This window comes from Centroberyx gerrardi, chromosome 23 (genome assembly GCF_048128805.1).
Source record: "Centroberyx gerrardi isolate f3 chromosome 23, fCenGer3.hap1.cur.20231027, whole genome shotgun sequence".
NCBI lineage: Eukaryota > Metazoa > Chordata > Actinopteri > Beryciformes > Berycidae > Centroberyx > Centroberyx gerrardi.
The window spans coordinates 3513851-3534230 of record NC_136019.1 but is presented as its reverse complement, the minus strand read 5'-3'; the positions used below and the strand labels follow the sequence as shown (position 1 = coordinate 3534230).

General features: G+C 44.0%; 1 protein-coding gene across 1 annotated transcript in view; it reads right to left on the bottom strand.

Annotated features, from left to right (window-relative positions):
• trpc5a (transient receptor potential cation channel, subfamily C, member 5a) overlaps window positions 1-20380 on the bottom strand; it is an 81128-nt gene that overhangs the window by 24669 nt on the left and 36079 nt on the right. Inside the window, exons 8-11 of the mRNA XM_078291577.1 lie at window positions 13604-13741; window positions 9704-9902; window positions 5981-6120; window positions 782-982 (exon numbers count right to left, since the gene is read on the bottom strand). Of these exons, the coding sequence (XP_078147703.1) occupies window positions 782-982; window positions 5981-6120; window positions 9704-9902; window positions 13604-13741 (678 nt within the window). The remainder of the gene's footprint in view (window positions 1-781; window positions 983-5980; window positions 6121-9703; window positions 9903-13603; window positions 13742-20380) is intronic.

The following is a 20380-nucleotide window of genomic DNA, read 5'->3' as shown; positions in this document are numbered from 1 at the left end:
GTGTGCGTGTGTGTGTGTGTGTGTCTACATATGTCTACCTAAGCAGATGCGTGTATATGTGTATAAATGTGTGTTACAGTGTAAATCTTCACCCAACAGACATATATATATGACCAAAAGCTTCAAATATCCAGTAGCATCCTTCCCAGAGAAAGCCATAGTGGTCCCAGGTGTGTGTGTGTGTGTGTGTGTGTGTGTGTGTGTGTGTGTGTGTCTATGCAGTGTTGGGGAATAGTTTCATGTCAAATCTGATTTTGTGCCTACAGTTCTCCCGCTTGTTTCGAATACATTTTGGTTACTGTGTGCCTTTGAGTTTAGATGTCTGCTGTGTGTCTGCTCAGACGAGCTACCATGATGCCAAAATTGACTATTGTCTCAGGTGAATGATGTAAGATTAACTTGTTGTCATGGCAACGCTGACTAATTCCAATGTGAGCGTTCAAATACAAGTCGCACGCTTCAGGATCTGATTCTGTACCACAAATCCATGAGGTTAAAACTATTAATGTGATGTCCAACCTTCATTCATTTAATAATGTTCATCAGCTATATTATTTATTCCTTACTGAATGAATGATGAATATTTATGCACGTTTTTTCCACCCTCACACCTGCTGTCTACCTACTCTACAGGTGTGCAAAAGTACCTTTTTTTCTTGTTCTAGATATAGGAATAGGAATATAAACAATGCAGCTTTTCACTGTTCACACCGATTAGAAAACATCAGATCTGAGACACACATGAGGAGGAAAAAGCCAGAATTGAGGCACTTTGGCCTACCAGACAGTAGATGAAGAGGAACTTGAGGATGTCCAGCAGCATGCGGCCCAGAGAGATCTGCAGCGGGCCCAGGTGGGAGTTGGCGGTGAAGAGGGAGATGAGTCTGAGCGAGCTGAAGATGTTGGCGATGGCGAACAGAGCCTCGGCGATCAGCGTGGGATGCCACATCTCCCACTCCTCCCTGGGACGAGACGAGTTATACTGCAGGAAGAGGAGAGAGAGAGAGGCAGAGAGAGAGAGAGAGAGAGAGGAAAGAGGTTAAGAGAGAGGTGAGGGGTTGGGAGAAGAGAGGAGGGAGTGTAACAGACAAGGAGAGAGAAATGGAGAGGAGAAGAGAGAAAGGGAGACAAACAGAGAATATAGAGAAAAGAGGGAGAGAAATGGAGAGGAGAAGAGAGAGGAGAGAGAAAGGATGGAAAACAGAGAATATAGAGAAAGAGAGAGAGAGGAAAGAGGTTGAGAGAGAGGTGAGGGGTTGGGAGAAGAGAGGAGGGAGTGTAACAGACAAGGAGAGAGAAATAGAGAGAGAGAGAAAGGGAGAAAACAGTGAATATAAAGAAATGGAGAGGAGGAGAGAGAAAGGAGAGAGAGAGACAGGAGAGAGAGAGAAAGGGACAGAAATAGAGAATATAGAAAAAAGAGATAAATGGAGAGGAGAGGGAGAAAGGGAAAAAACAGAGAGAAATCGAGAATATAGAGAAAAGAGAGAGAGATAAATTGAGAGGAGGGAGAAAGGAGAGAGAGACAGAGAGAGAGAGAGAGAGAGAGAGGAAATAGGTTAAGAGAGAGGTGAGGGGTTGGGAGAAGAGAGGAGGGAGTGTAACAGACAAGGAGAGAGAAATGGAGAGGGAGAGAGAGAGAAAGGGGGACAAACAGAGAATATAGAGAAAAGAGGGAGAGAAATGGAGAGGAGAAGAGAGAGGAGAGAGAAAGAATGAAAAACAGAATATAGAGAAAGAGAGAGAAATGGAGAGGAAGAGAGAGGAGAGAGAGAGAAAGGGGAGAGAGAGAGGGGGAGAATAGAGAGAAATGGAGGAGGAGAGAGAAAGGAGGGAGAAAGGGAGAAAAACAGTGAATATAAAGAAATGGAGAGGAGGAGAGAGAAAGGGGAGAGAGAAAGGAGAGAGAGAGAAAGGGACAGAAATAGAGAATATAGAAAAAAGAGATAAATGGAGAGGAGAGGGAGAAAGGGAAAAAAACAGAGAGAAATCGGGAATATAGAGAAAAGAGAGATAAATTGAGGAGGGAGAAAGGAGAGAGAGACAGAGAGAGAGAGAGAGAGAGAGAGGAAAGAGGTTAAGAGAGAGGTGAGGGGTTGGGAGAAGAGAGGAGTGTAACAGACAAGGAGAGAGAAATGGAGAGAGAGAGAGAGAAAGGGAGACAAACAGAGAATATAGAGAAAAGAGGGAGAGAAATGGAGAGGAGAAGAGAGGGGAGAGAGAAAGGATGAAAAACAGAGAATATAGAGAAAGAGAGAGAAATGGAGAGGAAGAGAGAGGAGAGAGAGAAAGGGGAGAGAGAGGGGGAGAATGGAGAGAAAATAGAGAGAAATGGAGAGGAGAGAGAAAGGAGGGAGAAAGGGAGAAAACCGTGAATATAAAGAAATGGAGAGGAGAGAGAGAAAGGAGAGAGAGGGAGAAAGGGACAGAAATAGAGAATATAGAAAAAAGAGATAAATGGAGAGGAGAGGGAGAAAGGGAAAAAACAGAGAAATCGAGAATATAGAGAAAAGAGAGAGAGATACATTGAGGAGGGAGAAAGGAGAGAGAGACAGAGAGAGAGAGAGAGAGAGAGAGAGAGAGAGAGGAAAGAGGTTAAGAGAGAGGTGAGGGGTTGGGAGAAGAGAGGAGGGAGTGTAACAGACAAGGAGAGAGAAATGGAGAGAGAGAGAGAAAGGGAGACAAACAGAGAATATAGAGAAAAGAGGGAGAGAAATGGAGAGGAGAAGAGAGAGGAGAGAGAAAGGATGAAAAACAGAATATAGAGAAAGAGAGAGAAATGGAGAGGAAGAGAGAGGAGAGAGAGAGAAAGGGGAGAGAGAGAGGGGGAGAATAGAGAGAAATGGAGAGGAGAGAGAAAGGAGGGAGAAAGGGAGAAAAACAGTGAATATAAAGAAATGGAGAGGAGGAGAGAGAAAGGAGAGAGAGAAAGGGACAGAAATAGAGAATATAGAAAAAATAGATGAATGGAGAGGAGAGGGAGAAAGGGAAAAAAACAGAGAGAAATCGAGAATATAGAGAAAAGAGAGAGATAAATTGAGAGGAGGGAGAAAGGAGAGAGAGAGAGAGAGAGAACAGAGAAGAGAGAGAAAAAACAGAAATGGAGAGAGGAGTTGAGAGAGTTCATTACAAGTGGACTTAGAGTGTGATTCTGCTCTGAGAGGGTCAGAAACATGAGCTGGTGGGCTGTGACAACAAGGATCACACACACACACACACACACACACACACACACACACACACACACACACTCTCCCTATCCCTCTATCTCTTCTCCTTTCTCTGAATCAAAAGCAGAATCAGAATGAAAGCCCTTATGTATATTAACCAGAGGTGTCCCAAGTCAGTCTCAAGTCTTGAGGCACAAGTCTCAATCAAGTCTCAAGTCTAAATGTAGAACAGCAAGTCAAGTCAGAACAAATCAAGAGTCCAGTATCAATTTAATATCTTAAAGAAAACTAAATATCTAGGACTTTTCAATGCAATATGGTTTTAATAGGATAAAAACTTGGTAAGAGCATCATGAGTTTGATTTCTATAATCAGTTTCAACTTCAATAAATTCAATCATTCCATACAAATTCAGAAAACAGAATTTAAATTCAGTCGTCCGCTGGAACAAATCTCATCACTTTCAATCTGAGTCATTTACACAAACACAAGATCTCAAGTCAAGACTTTAGAAACCTTTTCAAGTCATCAAAGTACAAGTCAGAGTCGAGTCCCAAGTCACCAGAACCCAAGTCAAGTCAAGTCTCAAGTCTTCTCTTCATGCAGCAAGTCAAGTCTCAAGTAATTCAAATTGTGACTTGAGTCTGACTCGAGTCCCCACCTCTGTAAAGGTGCTACATGTAGCATTTTTAAACATCAGTCAAATTAATTGTGATTTCTTGGTATAATTACTATAAACAAATGAGAGGACAGTCAAGACAATTGTTCTCCTCTATCTCACACCAGTAGTATTGTTAGTTCTAGTGTTTCTCCACATTAAAACTACATTTCCCATGAGCCCGTCTGGTTTGTTTATGGTAATTATACTAAAGTCTCAAAATGAATGTAGTAATGATTAATTGATGCTAAAACGTTATATACATGCATGTATATAATCTTTACAGATTTACTTTAACAGAACAAAATGAATGAAAACAATCACACACAAAAACAATGAAACAAAACCTTTCAGGATTAAATCTCTATCAGTGTCTGTTTTTAGTCTCTCTCTCTCTCTCTCTCTCTCTCCCTATTTCTGTCTCTCCATCTCTCTTTCTTGCCTCCCTCATCTCTTCTTCCTCTTCCCCTCTTCCCTTCTTCTCCTCCAAGCTTTCCTCTGCATCCTGTTTTATCCCTCTCTCTCTCTATCTCTCTCTCTACCTCTCTGTTTCTCTCTCTCTACCTGCATATCTTTCTCTCTCTCCATCCATCTCCCCTCATTTTCTCTTCCCGTCTCCCTCTTTTTTCCTATTGTCTCTCCATATCATTCTCTCTCTCCTCCCACCTCTCCGTCTTTCTCCACCTCTTCCTCCCTTTCCTCACTTTCTCTCCTTCCTTCTCTCCCTCTATTTCTCTCTTCATTTCTTCCTCTCTTTATCAATTTATGTCTCTCCATCTTGTTCCCTCCATCTTCCTCCCTCCTTTTCTGTAAGTCTCTCCCTCTCTCTCTCTCTCTCTCTGTCAGTTTTCCCATGCTTGACTTCCTCCTCATTCTAAATTCTGACTGCTGTCTTGTTAACTCTGCCTCTATTAGCATTCACCCACACACACACACACACACGCACACACACACGCACGCACGCACATACACACACACACACACACACACACACACACACACAGGGACAGACAGACACCGACACACAGATGCACACTCACTAATTTATACGCTCTCTGACACTTTCTCTCACACTCTGTCTCTCTCTTTCTCTCTCTCTCTCACACACACACACACACACACACACACACACACACACAGGAGAGAATGACAGAGCAGAATTTTGAGAGGGACTGTCAGTTTTCTCCAGCGGATTCAAAATGCTGATGAATATTTAAATGGAAAAAGAAAGAAAAAAAGACAAAAAAGTAAAATATATTGTGCCAACAGCTGCTTCTTAGCTCCCTTTCAACTACTTCTGTGTGTGTGTGTGTGTGTGTGTGTGTGTGTGTGTGTGTGTGTGTACAGTATGTCTCTCCATACATGTATATGTATGCATAGGTTTGTGTTTGTGTGTGTATGCATGTATGTATATAGTTGTGTGTGTGTTTGTGTTTTATGTATACGTGCAGGCTTAGATTAATTTGTGTGTGTGTGTGTGTGTGTGTGTGTGTGTGTGTGTGTGTGGGACCTGTGTAGGAGGGCCACCCGCCACCATCAGTGACTCACAGCTGCCGCAGATGGCCCGGCCGTCTGGTGTGTGTGTGTGTGTGTGTGTGTGTGTGTGATTGCACCATTTGCTTTCAATAAATAGCTAAATTTTGTATATGTACAGAAAATGCAGCTACAGAAAGTATTGTTGAAGCTGAAACCTGTGCTGTGAAAGTGACAAAATGATTTCTGGCAAGAAAGTAAAACTGTATAGAATCTTTGGGCCAAAAACAAGAACAGCAGTAACTCCTATCTGTGTGTGTTGTAAAGGTCAAAGGTCAGGACTAGGGTTCAGAGTTCATATTAACAGCAATTATACCCATAAATGCTATGAAATGATGCTTTATTGACAAATATCTACTGTAAGTATAGTCATTTTTCTCAGTTTCACCCTCAAACTTCTCACTGCTTTTAAGCTTCACACATGACACACACACACACACACACACACACACACACACACACACACACACACACACACACACACGTAGTCGGTGTAGAAGTCCACATTTTACTGCAAGATTACTGCATCACTGTTGCTGCACCTGAGAGGAAACATCTCTCTCTCTCTCTTTCTCTCTCTCTCTCACACACACACACACACACACACACACACAGTTACCTTAACGTAGGCCACTATCTTCAGCGATATGGTGGCCAGGTAGAGGGAGTTCATGGCGAAGTCCATCAGATTCCACCAGTCGTGGATGTATTCTGTGAAACCCCCGTCCCACATCTCCTTTATCTCCGCCCAGATGAAGCCTGCAACACACACACACACACACACACACACACACACACTCCTAGTTATTTACATGCACTTTTACGCACACAGTTGTTACCAGTTATGTGTGCAGTACAGTCACGGTTGAGTCTATAGAGCCCAAAATACCTTTGATTTCTGTCGAGTAAACACTTTCTACTACACACTTTCACTTCATCCATCAGTAGTTCTTGTTTGCTCGGTTGCTGTTCTGTGACCAAACTTTTACTTAATATTTTCTCTTGTCGGCTGGCTCAGAGCGTCCAGCAGGGAAGCAACATATTTGTTCTATATGACTGACTCTGGAGGAGGAAACCAGGTTTTGTTCAGACGCACAAAATAGTCTGTTTTTATCTTATTTCATTTCTCACTCCACTACTGCTGGAAGGATGGGAATAGCTGCTCTGTTCTGTTTATTACTCTCTACATCTGTGTTCATTTCAACATAATACTTATTTGTATTTATTTAACCAGGTAAAGTCTCATTGAGATTAAAAAGAGAGACCAGACCAAAGGCGCAGCATGGAGGACAAACTGTACAGAAACGTTTCTTACAAGAACATAAAAGGACAAAACACTTAGGTAAGCATAGTCATGTAGCACAAATAAATACAATCGAGATTAATAGAATCAATCAGGTGGAGAGAGAGAGGGGGGGGAAGAGGAAGGAGATAAAGGGAGGAGGAGAGAGAGAGGAGAGAGGAGAGGAGGCAGAAGAAGGAGGAGGGGGGGAGAGGAAGGAGATAGAGAACAGAGGAAGGACAGAGAGGGAGGAGGAGAGAGAGGGAGAGAGGAAGGAGATAGAGGAAGGAGAAGAGAGAGGGGAGGAGAGAGGAAGGAGATAGAGGGAAGAATAGGGAGAGGAGGAGAGAGGGAAGGAGATAGAGGGAGGAGGAGAGAGAGGGGAGAGAGGAGAAGAGGGAGAAGAAGGAGGAGAGAGTGGGGAGAGGAAGGAGATAGAGGAAGGAGGAGTGAGAGGAGAGAGGAAGGAGATAGAGAACAGAGGAAGGACAGAGAGGGAGGAGGAGAGAGAGGGAGAGAGGAAGGAGATAGAGGAAGGAGAAGAGAGAGGGGAGGAGAGAGGAAGGAGATAGAGGGAAGAATAGGGAGAGGAGGAGAGAGGGAAGGAGATAGAGGGAAGAATAGGGAGAGGAGGAGAGAGGGAAGGAGATAGAGGGAGGAGGAGAGAGAGGGGAGAGAGGAGAGGAGGGAGAAGAAGGAGGAGAGAGGGGGGAGAGGAAGGAGATAGAGGAAGGAGGAGTGAGAGGAGAGAGGAAGGAGATAGAGAACAGACATATATAATACAATCGAGATTAATAGAATCAATCAAGTACATCGTTTAAACAGTGCAGCAACATTGTCCAGTGTATCTACTTTCTAGAGCCTTCATAATAGAAGAGAATTCACCAGAGGAAACCATATGAGTCAGTTTGAAATCATTCTGCGGAGTGTTTAAAGTCTTTTTTAGCGGCTCAGGCCGAACACAGTCCACAGGTGAGATGGAAGCCTCCCAGTGATGGATTTATATATGAAGCTGCACCAGTGGAGACACCTACGCATGTACAGAGAAGGCCTCCCGGCTCTGGTGCGCAGGGTGCAGCGGGGCGTAAGAGCTTTACACCCGGTGATAAACCTCAAAGCACCGTGAGAGACAGGATCCATGTACAGCGGATCACCAGAATCAAGCAGTGGTGAAAATGTTGCTAAAACCAGGTGTTTCCTATATCTTTAAAGGAGAAGCAGTAATAAAAACCTGTAATAAAAACCTAATTCTGTTTTTCCATTAGTCTCTCTCTCTCTCTCTCTCTCCCTATTTCTGTCTCCATCTCTCTTTCTTGCCTCCCTCATCTCTTCTTTCTCTTCCCCTCTTCCCTTCTTCTCCTCCAAGCTTTCCTCTGCATCCTGTTTTTTCTCTCTCTCTCTCTACCTCTCTGTTTCTCTCTCTCTACCTGCATCTTTCTCTCTCTCCATCCATCTCCCCTCATTTTCTCTTCCCGTCTCCCTCTTTTTTCCTATTTTCTCTCCATATCAATTTAAAGAGGAAATGTTGTGTTTATGTGTGTTGCTATGAAAATATATGACCTAAAATCACATTGTTGGAGATAGTTTTATTGTTTATCATGGATTATTGATCTTTTCAAAGCTCTGAAATAGCAGATTATGCAACAGGGGACAATATATTATTTTTCCTTTAATTACTAATTACTGATTATTGATTTTGATCACACTCTTTTGGATATAAAATAGTGAAATCTCCTGTACAGCTGAATGAGCCTGAGGTCAACAGCCTCGTTTTCCTGAATGCATTTTCGACAATTTGAAAGAGTTTATAAACCGAAGAGGTCGGAGAATTTACTCCACACATAGAGAAGCATGTAATCCTTCAATGGAGGTGAAAATAAGAAAATCACCAAAAGTGGAACAGCCGTATACTGTGTCGATCTAAAACATTTTGTAGCTTTGATCACAGAAGAAGAGCGAGGAAGACAGAGGAAGAAGAACAGATGGTTTTGTAGTTTTCCAAGTCATCATCGTTGAGATTTGGAAATGACCGGTGTCAGCTCCGAGAGAGAATATGGAGATGCAATCACTCATTTTCACACCCGCCCACCCTCTCTCTCACACACACACACACACACACACACACACACACCCCCGCACACACACCACCTCCTCCACACTTACAAGCACTCGACCACACACACCCACACTCCAGCACACACACATACAGACACATCCAAGCCCACATACACTCACACTCTCTCGCTCTCTCTCTCTCTCTCTCTCTCTCACACACACACACACACACACACACACACACACACACACACACACACACAGGCCTCTCGATGATTAGCAATCAAACTGGAAAAAAAACTAAACAGATACATTTTTTCTTTTTATGGCCTTTCTTGAAGATAATAGTGCTTGGTGATTCATTCAAATCTTGAAAATAGCGGATGTAAATGTTTGGTTATCTGTTAGCACTCTCTTGATAATAGTGGATATCAGTGGTAGCTTCTTTGTTGAAGCTGTCTTGATAATAGCGGATATGAATCATTATTTATTAAAGGAGAAATCCAACCTAAAACTCTCTTGGTGTTTGATGTATTTTTCCAGATGTTTCCAGCAGCTCCAGTGCAGTTTGATGTGAGAAAATGTTTCAGGATGTAAAACATCAGCGGTAAACATCAGGTTTTGGTGTCAGTCCCTCAGAATCAAAGAGCGAGGGCTTCTTTCTAGAGCTGCCGCTTTGCACCGAGAGACGTTCAACAATCATACAGGGAGAAATCCATCGTAGAAGAGGAGAGAGACCAGTTTCTCCACCCACAGGAGCAGGAGAGAGACCAGCATGCAATGCAGCAGAGAGACAGGTTGGGGTTTGAGTAACGGGTGTATATAGAGACGTACAACTTCTTTTACATTTTACATACACCAGTAGCCTACTTTTACTTGTACTTAAGTAAAATATCAGAAAAGTAACAGTACTAGTACTCTTTTGTAGGGTACAAACATCCATAGTTTGCGGTTATGAGCATGTACATATATCACACACACACACACACACGCTCCAGTACGTACCCAGCACCCACGGCAGGATCATCCACTCCACCACGGTGGGCGGGGGTCCCTGCATGTGCAGGTTGGTCCTGGCTATGTGCTGGGAGGCCAGCAGCAGGAGGAAGAGGAAGGTCAGGTAGGAGGCGGTGTGACAGATGAACTTGATGAAGGGCTTCTTGATGAAGTGGCCCAGAGCGCTTTTAGGAGCCAACAGGTAGATCTGTAGAGGAGGGGAGGGGGTGGAGAGAGAGAGGGGGAGGGGAGAGGAAGGAGACAAAGGGAGGAGGGAGAAGAAGGAGGAGAGAGGGGGGGAGAGGAAGGAGATAGAGGAAGGAGAAGAGAGAGGGGAGGAGAGAGGAAGGAGATAGAGGGAGGAGGAGAGAGAGAGGAGAGAGGAGAGGAGGGAGAAGAAGGAGGAGAGAGGGGGAGAGGAAGGAGATAGAGGGAGGAGGAGAGAGAGGGAGAGAGGAAGGACATAGAGGAAGGAGGAGAGAGAGGGGAGGAGAGATGAAGGAGGAGAGAGAGGGAGAGAGGAAGGAGATAGAGGGAGGAGGAGAGAGAGGGAGAGAGGAAGGAGATAGAGGAAGGAGGAGAGAGAGGGGAGGAGAGATGAAGGAGGAGAGAGAGGGAGAGAGGAAGGAGATAGAGGAAGGAGGAGAGAGAGGGGAGGAGAGATGAAGGAGATAGAGGGAAGAATAGGGAGAGGGGGAGAGAGGGAAGGAGATAGAGGGAGGAGGAGAGAGAGAGGAGGGAGGAAGGAGATAAAGGGAGGAGGAGAGAGAGGAGAGAGGAAGGAGAGAGAGGGAGGAGATAGAGGGAGGAGGAAGGAAGGAAATAAAGGGAGGAGGAGAGAGAGGAGAGAGGAAGGAGAGAGACGGAAGAGGAGAGAGAGGAGGAGAGAGAGGGAGGAGGAAGGAAGGAAATAAAGGGAGGAGGAGAGAGGATGAGAGGAAGGAGATAGAGGGAGAAGGAAAGAGAGGGAAGGAAGGAGAGAGGAAGGAGATAGAGGAAGGAGAGATGAAGGAGGTAGAGGAAGGAGAGAAAAAAGAGACAGAGCGAGGAGGAAGGAAATAAACAGAAGAGGAGAGAGGGAGACGGTTTGTCCTTAAAACGTTCCTTCATGTTCCTGCTTCAGATGCAAAACAAACCAGAAAAGAAAAAAAAAAAAAAACAGAAAAATTCACAAAAAGAGAAAAAGAGAGAGCACAGATACGATAAGGTCAGATGGAAGAGAGCGAGAGAGAGAGAGAGAGTAGAAGTCTAATAGCCTGTCTTTCTCTTCTTTGATAAGATTATGCAAAATTGTAATGTCACCTGTGACCTGCCAATAAAGCTTGTTTGAATTGAAATGAATTGAAATGAATTGAACTGAACTGAGAGAGAGATTGATCCTGTTACTGTTATTGTCACTGTCATCGCTGTATTGCTGATATTGCTTTGTGTTGCTTGTCTACTTTGGCTTTGTTAACTGATGTTCAGGCATGGCAGTAAAGAGAGAGAGAGAGAAAGAGAGAGAGAGAGAGAGAGAGAGAGAGAGAGAGAGAGAGTCTATGACAGTTCATTATACGCTCAGCCACCCGTCTCCTTGTATCGTTTGAATGGTTTGTCTATCAGCTCTGTTATTATTATTGTTATTGTTATCGCTTGTTTACTTGCTGCTCGCTTATTTCGCTCATCTACTTGCTCCTGGCAATGTCAACTTCAGTTGAGTCGTGCCAATAAAGCTTTACATGAAATTGAACAGCAGGGAGGGAAACAAACACAGAGGCAGAGAGAGAGAGAGAGAGAGAGAGAGTGGGAGAGAGAGAAATATACAAAAAAAAAACGCACCAGCACACTATAAAGGACTGCATACCCAAAATTGAGAAATGCAAAACATTTACTTTGTGTTTGATTCTTCTACTTTACACTGATCCTGTTCCACTTCATTCACCTCTGTATTAAACCTCTGGAGAAAATATATTAACATTTTATTATATTAATATATTACTCTGTTACATAATGGGTGCAACAGAGTAATGTATGTGCAAAGCTGATCCTGTATTTGTTCGCATCACGACAGAAAAATACCAAACAGATGCACAGTTTTGCTTCACCTACAATCTAAAATAGCATGCTTTGAAGAGAAGACTTGACTTGGGTTCTGGTGACTTGGGACTCGACTCTGACTTGTACTCTGATGACTTGAAAAGGTTTCTAAAGTCTTGACTTGAGATCTTGTGTTTGTGTAAATGACTCAGATTGAAAGTGATGAGATTTGTTCCAGCGGACGACTGAATTTAAATTCTGTTTTCTGAATTTGTATGGAATGATTGAATTTATTGAAGTTGAAACTGATTATAGAAATCAAACTCATGATGCTCTTACCAAGTTTTTATCCTATTAAAACCATATTGCATTGAAAAGTCCTAGATATTTAGTTTTCTTTAAGATATTAAATTGATACTGGACTCTTGATTTATTCTGACTTGACTTGCTGTTCTACATTTAGACTTGGGACTTGACATTAATGACATGGACTTGACTTGGACTTGACTTGGTAATCTACATTTAGAGTTGGGACTTGACTCAAGACTTGTGCCTCAAGACTTGAGACTGACTTGGGACATTGTTTTAAGATCTGAACATGTATTCCTCTTGTCCTATTTGAACAATAACACTCCCAGGTTTCAATCCCAACCTTTCATCTTCAAATTATCCCACTTCAATTATCCCCCCAGTTTGTTGTCTCTCCTCCAGCATGGCGGTGTTTTGGTGTTTTTGGTCTGATACGGTGTTCGGTTTGCTGATGTTTCCTGGCAACGGCTCCTCTGTGTTTCCAGCCAATAAACAAAGAGTTTTGGCTAATTACTGCCTGGCAACAAATTCAGACTGAGGAAGTAACAACGACTCAGCGGGGGGGCTTCAAATGTGCCAGCCTCTCGCAGAGTGACTGATGTTATAGACACAACACACACACACACACACACACACACACACACACACAACACACACACACACACACACACACACAGTCACACAGTGATTTATCTGTCTGTCTGTATCTAATTTCTCACTTACTTACTTACTTGCCTTACACACTCGTTTCACTCCTTCCTTCTTCCCCCCTCCCTTCCTTCCTCCATCCTCCCTCCGTCTCTCCCTCCCCTCCTTTGATCCTTTCCTTCCTCCCTTCTTTCCTTCCTCTCTCCTTCCTTCCCTCTCTTCCTTCAACCCAGCCTTCCTTCTCCATTCATCCTCCCTCCCTCCTCCTTTCCTTCCATCCTCTCTGTCCACCTCTCCCTCTCTCCTTTCCTTGCTTCCTTCCTCCCCTCATTCCCTCTTCCCTCCAATCCTCCTCCCTTCCTCTCTCCTTCCCTTCTTTCCTCCATCCCATCTTCTATCCCTTCTTTCCCCCCTCTTAACCTTCCCTCCTCCCTCACATCCTGCTCCTTCCTTCCCCCCTCTCCCATCCATCCTCTCTCTCCATCTCTCCCTCCTTTCCTTCCTTCCTTCCTTCATTGCCTCTTCCCTCCAATCCTCCTCCCCTTCCCTTCTTTCCTCCCTCCTATCTTCTATCCCTTCTTTTCTCCCTCCCATCCTCTGTTCCTTCCTTTCTCCCTCCCTCCTTTCCTTCCTTCCTCCCCTCATTCACTCTTCCAATCCAATCCTCCTTCCTTCCTCCCTCCTTCCCTTCATTCCCCCCTCCCATCATCTATTCCTTCCTTCCTCCCTTCTTCCCTCTCTCCTTTCCGCCCTCCCATCCATCCTCTCCTTCTCTCCTGTCCCCCCTCCTCCTCTCCTTTCCTTCCTTCTTAACTCCACTCCTCCGTCCATCCTCTCCCTCCCTCTTTCCCTCTGCTCCTTCCTGTCTCCTTCTCTCCCTCGTTCCTTTCCTTTCTTTCCCTCCCTCCCTCCTTCCCTCCCTCCCTCCCTCCTCACCAGTGAGAAGACAGGAAAGAGGAGTCCTATGATGAAGCAGGTGACCAGTTTGACGGCCCAGTGTCGCCTCCTCCAGCCTGGGAAGCCGTCGTACCACAGCGTGGCCAGGAGCTGCTGGCAGTTCGGCTGAGCGACAAACTACAGGGAGAGAGAGAGAGGGAGAGAGAGAGAGAGAGAGAGAGGGAGAGAGAGAGAGAGAACATTAAAACATTTTGGGTTTTACCCTCCTGTAATAAATGGAGGAAGAAAGCAGCGGCGTGACTGTCGTTACAAAAAAAGATCCAAAAGAAACTGAATCATTGTGACTTTGCAAGTTTTGAAACTGAGAAAAAAATGACTCCAGTGTTTTTTATCTCCGACGCGACAAAACAAGAGGCGAATAAATCATTCCAAGGTGTTCCTGGGTGTAATTTTTGTCGATATGAAATCTAAACCTTAGTCATGACCTTTAAAACAAAAAAAGAAGTTGTTGTCTTTAGTCTTTGTGGCCATATGATCTTGTTGTTTTACCATCAAAAATCAGATAAAACTACTGATATATACTGTAAATACTATGATGAAGAGGTAAATAACAAGGTAGGTAAACTCTCTCAGTGAACATCATAAGAAACAAAAATCAATATCATAAAAGTATTAATCTATGCCTTTCTTCCCTTAAAAAACCTATCCTTGTATAATATACTACAGAAGCCCATTGAGGACATAATTAAACACTAAACATACATTTTATTTACGCCGTTTTCCTGTGATAACAAGTTAATTTTTTTGTTTCTCCAGATTATCAAGTTATTTATCTCATAAAAATATATGTCCTAAATGGGCTTCCATAATATACATCAGTTTGATTCTACTTACCATGATATCTACTTTGACTTTATGTCATCTTAAAAAGGTGGGTAAACTCTATTCTGCACATAAAAGCTTGGTTTATGTGTGTTTACCCTCCTCTACATCTCTGTTAATACAGCATACATGTATAAGATTTGATATTTTGTCCTTTTCTCCCAGCTTTACATCACACTGCAGAGTGGGTTTGGCTGAAAAGGAAGGCGAGGAGGAGAGGGAGGGTTGTTTTGGTCGGTATTTTATAAGAACAAAGCACTCTGAATTGAATTGAGAGAGAGAAAGCGAGTGTGAGTCAGAAAATAGAAAATAAGAGTCATTTCTTTGGCTTTCTCCTGTATTAAAATGGCAGGAGAAAAGGGGGGTAGGGAGAGAGAAAAGGATGGAGAGAGAGAGAGAGAGAGAGGGGGGGAGTGAAGGAGGGAAAGATAGAGGGAGTAAGGGAGAGAGAAGGAGGGATGGAGGAAGAGAGAGAGGAGAGAGAAAGACTTGAGAGACGGTGAGAAAGGGAAGGAAAGAGCCTCAGTCGTTTTCTTGGAGAGGGGAGCAGACAGAAACCACTAAGAGGAAGATGTAATTATTATCGTTGCTGTTGTATTTTAATTTGGGAATGTAAGAGAGGGATGATGAGGACAGCGAGGAGTCGTTACACCTGTTTAATTTGCACCGACAAGGTGTTCAAACTGTGCTGAGAAAAGATCGTTCTGTACGATACCAAACATAGTGAGAAACCGGCAAGGAAGAGGCCAAAATCTTACAATCTTTAACCCTTCGTACCCTGACCTTCCCCTTAAACTTCCCCTTAAGTAGCTTTGTTTTCATACTGTACTACAATCTCTTATACATATTCTGTATCTGCTCGTTCCAACGCTTCATTAAAGCTGTAACACTCTTATACCCAAGAGGCCATTTTTTATGGCTGCAGCATTACGTCAAATGGGAAAAATTTAGATGTCTTGTGCTTCATTTTATACAAATTTCCCTGTAATTCAACATGACATATTTGGTATCTTTGACAACCTTGGGATCTCAACTAGAATTTTAAATAAAGTGCTGTGGGTTTGAACAAAGCTCAGATGCACAAGATGTGATTGTAATGATGGACCCACTGGTGGGACGGTGGGGTGGAAGAGGTTTTTAATTTGTGGTCAAGCCAATAGAAACTTAAATTTTGTCGTCTAACCGTTAGAAACTGCTCTCCAAACACTCAACAAGCCTCGACTGGTAAAACAGAGAAAATGGTGAAATTTGGGATTTTCCAGCTATGCTGACCTGTAGAAAGGATAAAAGAAAGGACAGCTGCCTGTCCGGAAAGTAGTTGTTCTGCTGTGTTAAGTTGCTTCCAGTTGTATCTCATTACAGCTCATCCACTAAGACTGTTGGCATTAAACCAGCAGCTGTTGGTCCAGATCAGCCCTTCAGCCGCCCTCTGACTCACCAAGAGACACAGACACTTCATCTGTCTCTCACTCTTATACTGTGACTTTCATCTTTCATTCATTCTTTCTTTCTTTCTTTCTTTCTTTCTTTCTTTCTTTCTTTCTTTCTTTCTTTCCTCTGTTTTGAAGCGATCTCCTCTAGTCTTGGTTATAATCCCAGGACTGTAAATAAAACCTCTAACTCTATAAGGCCTGGGAGACATTAGGCTGTGTGTGTGTGTGTGTGTGTGTGTGTGTGTGCAGCTGTGTGCATGCATTCATTCTTCATTCATCTGCAGATGTGTGTGTATGTGTGTGTGCTTGGCTATGAGCCTGTGTTTGTGTGTGCAGCTATATCAATCTATCATGCATGCAGTATATGTGTGTGTGTGTGTGTGTGTGTGTGTGTGTGTGTGTGTGTGTGTGTGTGCACGAATGCAATCTATACTGCGACAGAATGTAAAACTGTTTCCCTCTTAAGTAAACAGGCTATCAAATGAATTGAGTAAATAAATTTCCGCCCCCTCTCCTCATCCACCTTGACACAAGGACACACAACTCTTTTCAACTGTTATCAACAAAACATTTAGCTAAAAGCTTAAAGGGACAGACCGCCCAAAACGTTTCAGACCGTCAACCACATCGCTGTGCTTCTTCTCAATGGCAGAGGTCGGGTTTCTGTGCTTCCTTGTTTCCCTACTGATGTGATTAGTTTCATAAACAATAGTTCTGTCTGGTAAAATGGAGGAGAAGTAGTTTCCAGCCATTCAAAGCTTCTCTACAACTTGTATTTGAAAGACGACAAGAATGAACGCCTCAAAAACAAAGTTTGGAGAACAGTTCTGGAGTTGGTGGTGTTTGCACATGATAAGTTATTGTATTAAAAGTTTGATCAAATAATATACATATATTCTTAAAGAGGAGACACAAGTCAACTCTCTTTAAATGTTTGATGTGTGTTTGTTTTTTTTTTGCCACTAAGATAATGTAACTTTTTTGTATTAAGAGCTCAGAGTGGGAGGTTCAGAGGTTAACACCCCTACTGTAAAATATGGAAGATGGACGATGATATTTGGGGTTGAAGCCATGGAAAAAAGGGAGGACACGGGGATGGAAAGAGGGGAGGAGATAAGGATGGAGAGGGGGGAGGAGAGAGGGAGGAAAGGAGGGAGGACAAAGAGGAAGGAAAGGGAAGGAGAGAGGGAGGAAAGTAGGGAGGAGAGAGGGAGGGAAAGATGAATGAAAGGGGATGAGAGAGAGGAAAGTAGGGAGGAGAGAGGGATGAAAGGAAGGAGGAGAAAGGAGGAAAGAGGGGAGGAGAGAGGGAGGAAAGAGGGATGGAGAAAGGCAGGAAAGTAGGGAAGAGATAGGGAGGAGAGAGGGAAAGAAAGAAGGGAGGAGAGAGGGAGGGAAAGATGAATGAAAGGGGATGAGAGAGAGGAAAGTAGGGAGGAGAGAGGGATGAAAGGAAGGAGGAGAGAGGGAGGAAAGAGGGATGGAGAAAGGCAGGAAAGTAGGGAAGAGAGAGGGAGGAAAGTAGGGACGAGAGAGGAAGGAAAGTAGGGAGGAGAAAGGGAGGAAAGTAGGGAGGAGAGGGAGGGATGGAAAGCAGGGAAGATTGAGGGAAGGGAAGTAGGGAGGAGAGAGGGAGGAAAGTCGGGAGGAGAGAGAAAGGAAAGGGGAGGAGAAAGGGAGAAAAGTAGGGAGGAGAAAGGGAAGGAAAGTAGGGAGGAGAGAGGGAGGAAAGAGGAGGAGAGAAGGAAGAAGAAAGGGGAGGAAAGATGAAGGAAAGGGGAGGAGAGAGGATGAAAGTAGGGAGGAGAGAGGGAGGAAAGGGAAGGAGAGAGGGAAGAAAGTAGGGAGGAGAGAGGGAGGAAAGTGAGGAGGAGAGAGGGAAGGAAAGAGGGGAGGAGAGAGAAGAGAGAGATGGGACTTGGGAAGAGAGAGGGAGGAAAGTAGGGAGGAGAAGGAAAGTAAGAAGGGAGGAGAGAGAGAGGGAAAGAGGGAGGCAAGGGGATGAGAAAGGGAGGAAAGAGGGGAGGAGAGAGGGATGGAAAGAGGGAAGGAGAGAAGGAGGAGAGTAGGGAGGAGAGAGGGAGGAAAGAGAGGGGAGGAGAGAGGGATGGAAGTAGGGATGAGAGAGGGAAGGAAAGGGGAGGAGAGAGGGAGGGAAGTAGGGATGAGAGAGGGAAGGAAAGAGGGGAGGAGAGAGGGAAGGAAAGGGGAGGAGAGAGGGAGGGAAGTAGGGATGAGAGAGGGAAGGAAAGAGGGGAGGAGAGAGGGAAGGAAAGAGGGGAGGAGAGAGGGATGGGTGACTTAAGTAAAGGAGAGGAGGTGAAAATATCTGTGGAGTGTGGGCGGCTTTCCGGAGTCAATTTAATCAACTGATGTCACCTTCCAACCCTGATAACCAGCGCAACGGATATTACCTGAACACACACACACACACACACACACACACACACACACCAACACACACACACCCACACACACACACACACACACACAGATAAGCGTATCATGTATTATTCTGTCAGCAGTAAAGCAGGTTAGCAGACCTCTTATCTGTGTGTGTTGTCTAAATGTGTGTATGCATGTATGTATTTGACTTTACTGTCTGTGTACATGTGTGTGTGTGTGTGTGTGTGTGTGTGTATGTGTGTGTGTGTGTGTGTATGTGTGTGTGTGTGTGTGTGTGTGGTAGACAGACTAGGATATTGATAACGAGGGGATTTAATTATATAGATGAAATGATAGAGGGAAGAAAAGAGGAGAAAGAGGGTGAAAGAGTTAGATAAAGTGTTAGAAGTCAAACGAAGGTGGCTGCTCCCTCTTCCTGCCTCCTTACTCCTCCCCTCCTCTCCTTTCCTTCCCTCGCCTCCTCTCCTCTTCTTCTCCTCTCCTTGCATCTTTTCTGCTTTTCTTCTCATTCCTCTCCACTCGACCGCCTCTCCTCTCGTTTCTCTCGTCTCAACCGTTCCTCCTCTTCCTCCCCCCTTCTCCTCTCTCTCCTCTCAGCGACTCCTCTCCTTCCTCTCCCCCTTCCTCTACTCCTCTCCTCCCCTTCTTCCCCCTCTCATCTCGTTCCTCTGATCCTCTCCCCTAAACCACTCCTTTTCTTCTTCTCCTCCTCTCCTTCCTCCTCTCTGCTTCTGATTCTCCATACCTCCCTAATTCTAACCCCCTTCTCTCTCTCTTTCTCTCTCCCCACTTTTCCTCTCTTTCCTCTCCTCGTCTTATCTCCTTCCTCTCCTCTCCTCATCTCCCTATCTTTTCATTCTCCTTTCTCCCTTTCTATCCCTCCTTCCCTTTCTTCCCCTCTCTCCTTCTTTCTCTTTTCTCTCCCTCTCCACTCCTTTGCCTTCCCTCATCCTTTCCTCCATCCCTCTCCTCCTCCCCTTCTCTGTCTTTCTCTTCTCTCTCTTTCCCTCTTCCCTCCCTCTTCTCCCCCTTGTTTTTATCTCTCCCTCTCCTTTCAGCCCCTCTCTCTTTCCTTCTCTCTTCCTCCCTTTCTGTCTCCTTCTTCTCCCCCTCTGCTATAGTCTCTTCACCCCCTTCTACCTCTCTTCTCTCTCTCTCTCTCCTCTCTCTCTCTCCCTTGCGTTGCTCCAGGACGGTTGCCTGTTGCTAGGTAACAGTATGTTAATGAGCAGTCTGCTCCTCTCTCTCTGTTTCAGTCCGACTCAGCTGAGCTTTACTGGCATGAAAGATTTAACTCATGATGTTTGGAACTATTTTTGGAGTTAAATATGATGCTGCGCTATGGGGAGTGCTCTTCATAATATGCACTTTCTCTGGATATGTACATGTTGTATTGTATGTACTGTAATATGTAGTTCATTTTGATATGAGCCTGTCACCTGAGGGTTGCTGACAACAACGCACTGAAACTCTGAAAGTGTTATTACTGCACAGCATGCATTTTAATAGGTGATTCCACTTTTATCATGTGATATGAGTGTGTGCTGAATGTTGAACTAACTGCTGTCTGCTGTAACAGTTTTTAAGCTGCAGAACAAATTGCCACAACGAGGACATTAAAGTTTTCTGTTCTATTCTATTCTAAACTTGAGAACAGTGACCATGTTTGCATGCAGACACACAAAAAAATGCTATCGTAAAGCCTTTAAGATGATAATGTGAGTGAGGCTGGACCCACACAAACACCTGATTATTTTAGTGCAGTTATGCTTTTAGTCGGAGTTGCGCGTAATTGCAGTAACATATATGGAGCATTCTGATTTTACTGCCATTAGAGTTTTTCACAACTACTTACACACATTTCCTGATACTCCATGTTCCCCAACTGTACACACTGTAGACCAAATGACAACACTCGACTCAAATTCATGTTGTCATATATAGAAATTAAACTTTGTCTTCTGATGGGACACAAAAGCCTTTACATACAGAGAAACCACTGAATACTGGTGAGAGAAATGAAAAACACTACTATAACGGTTGTTAATGAATAAGTAACCATATGCTTTTTCAGAACAACCTCTATACATTTTGC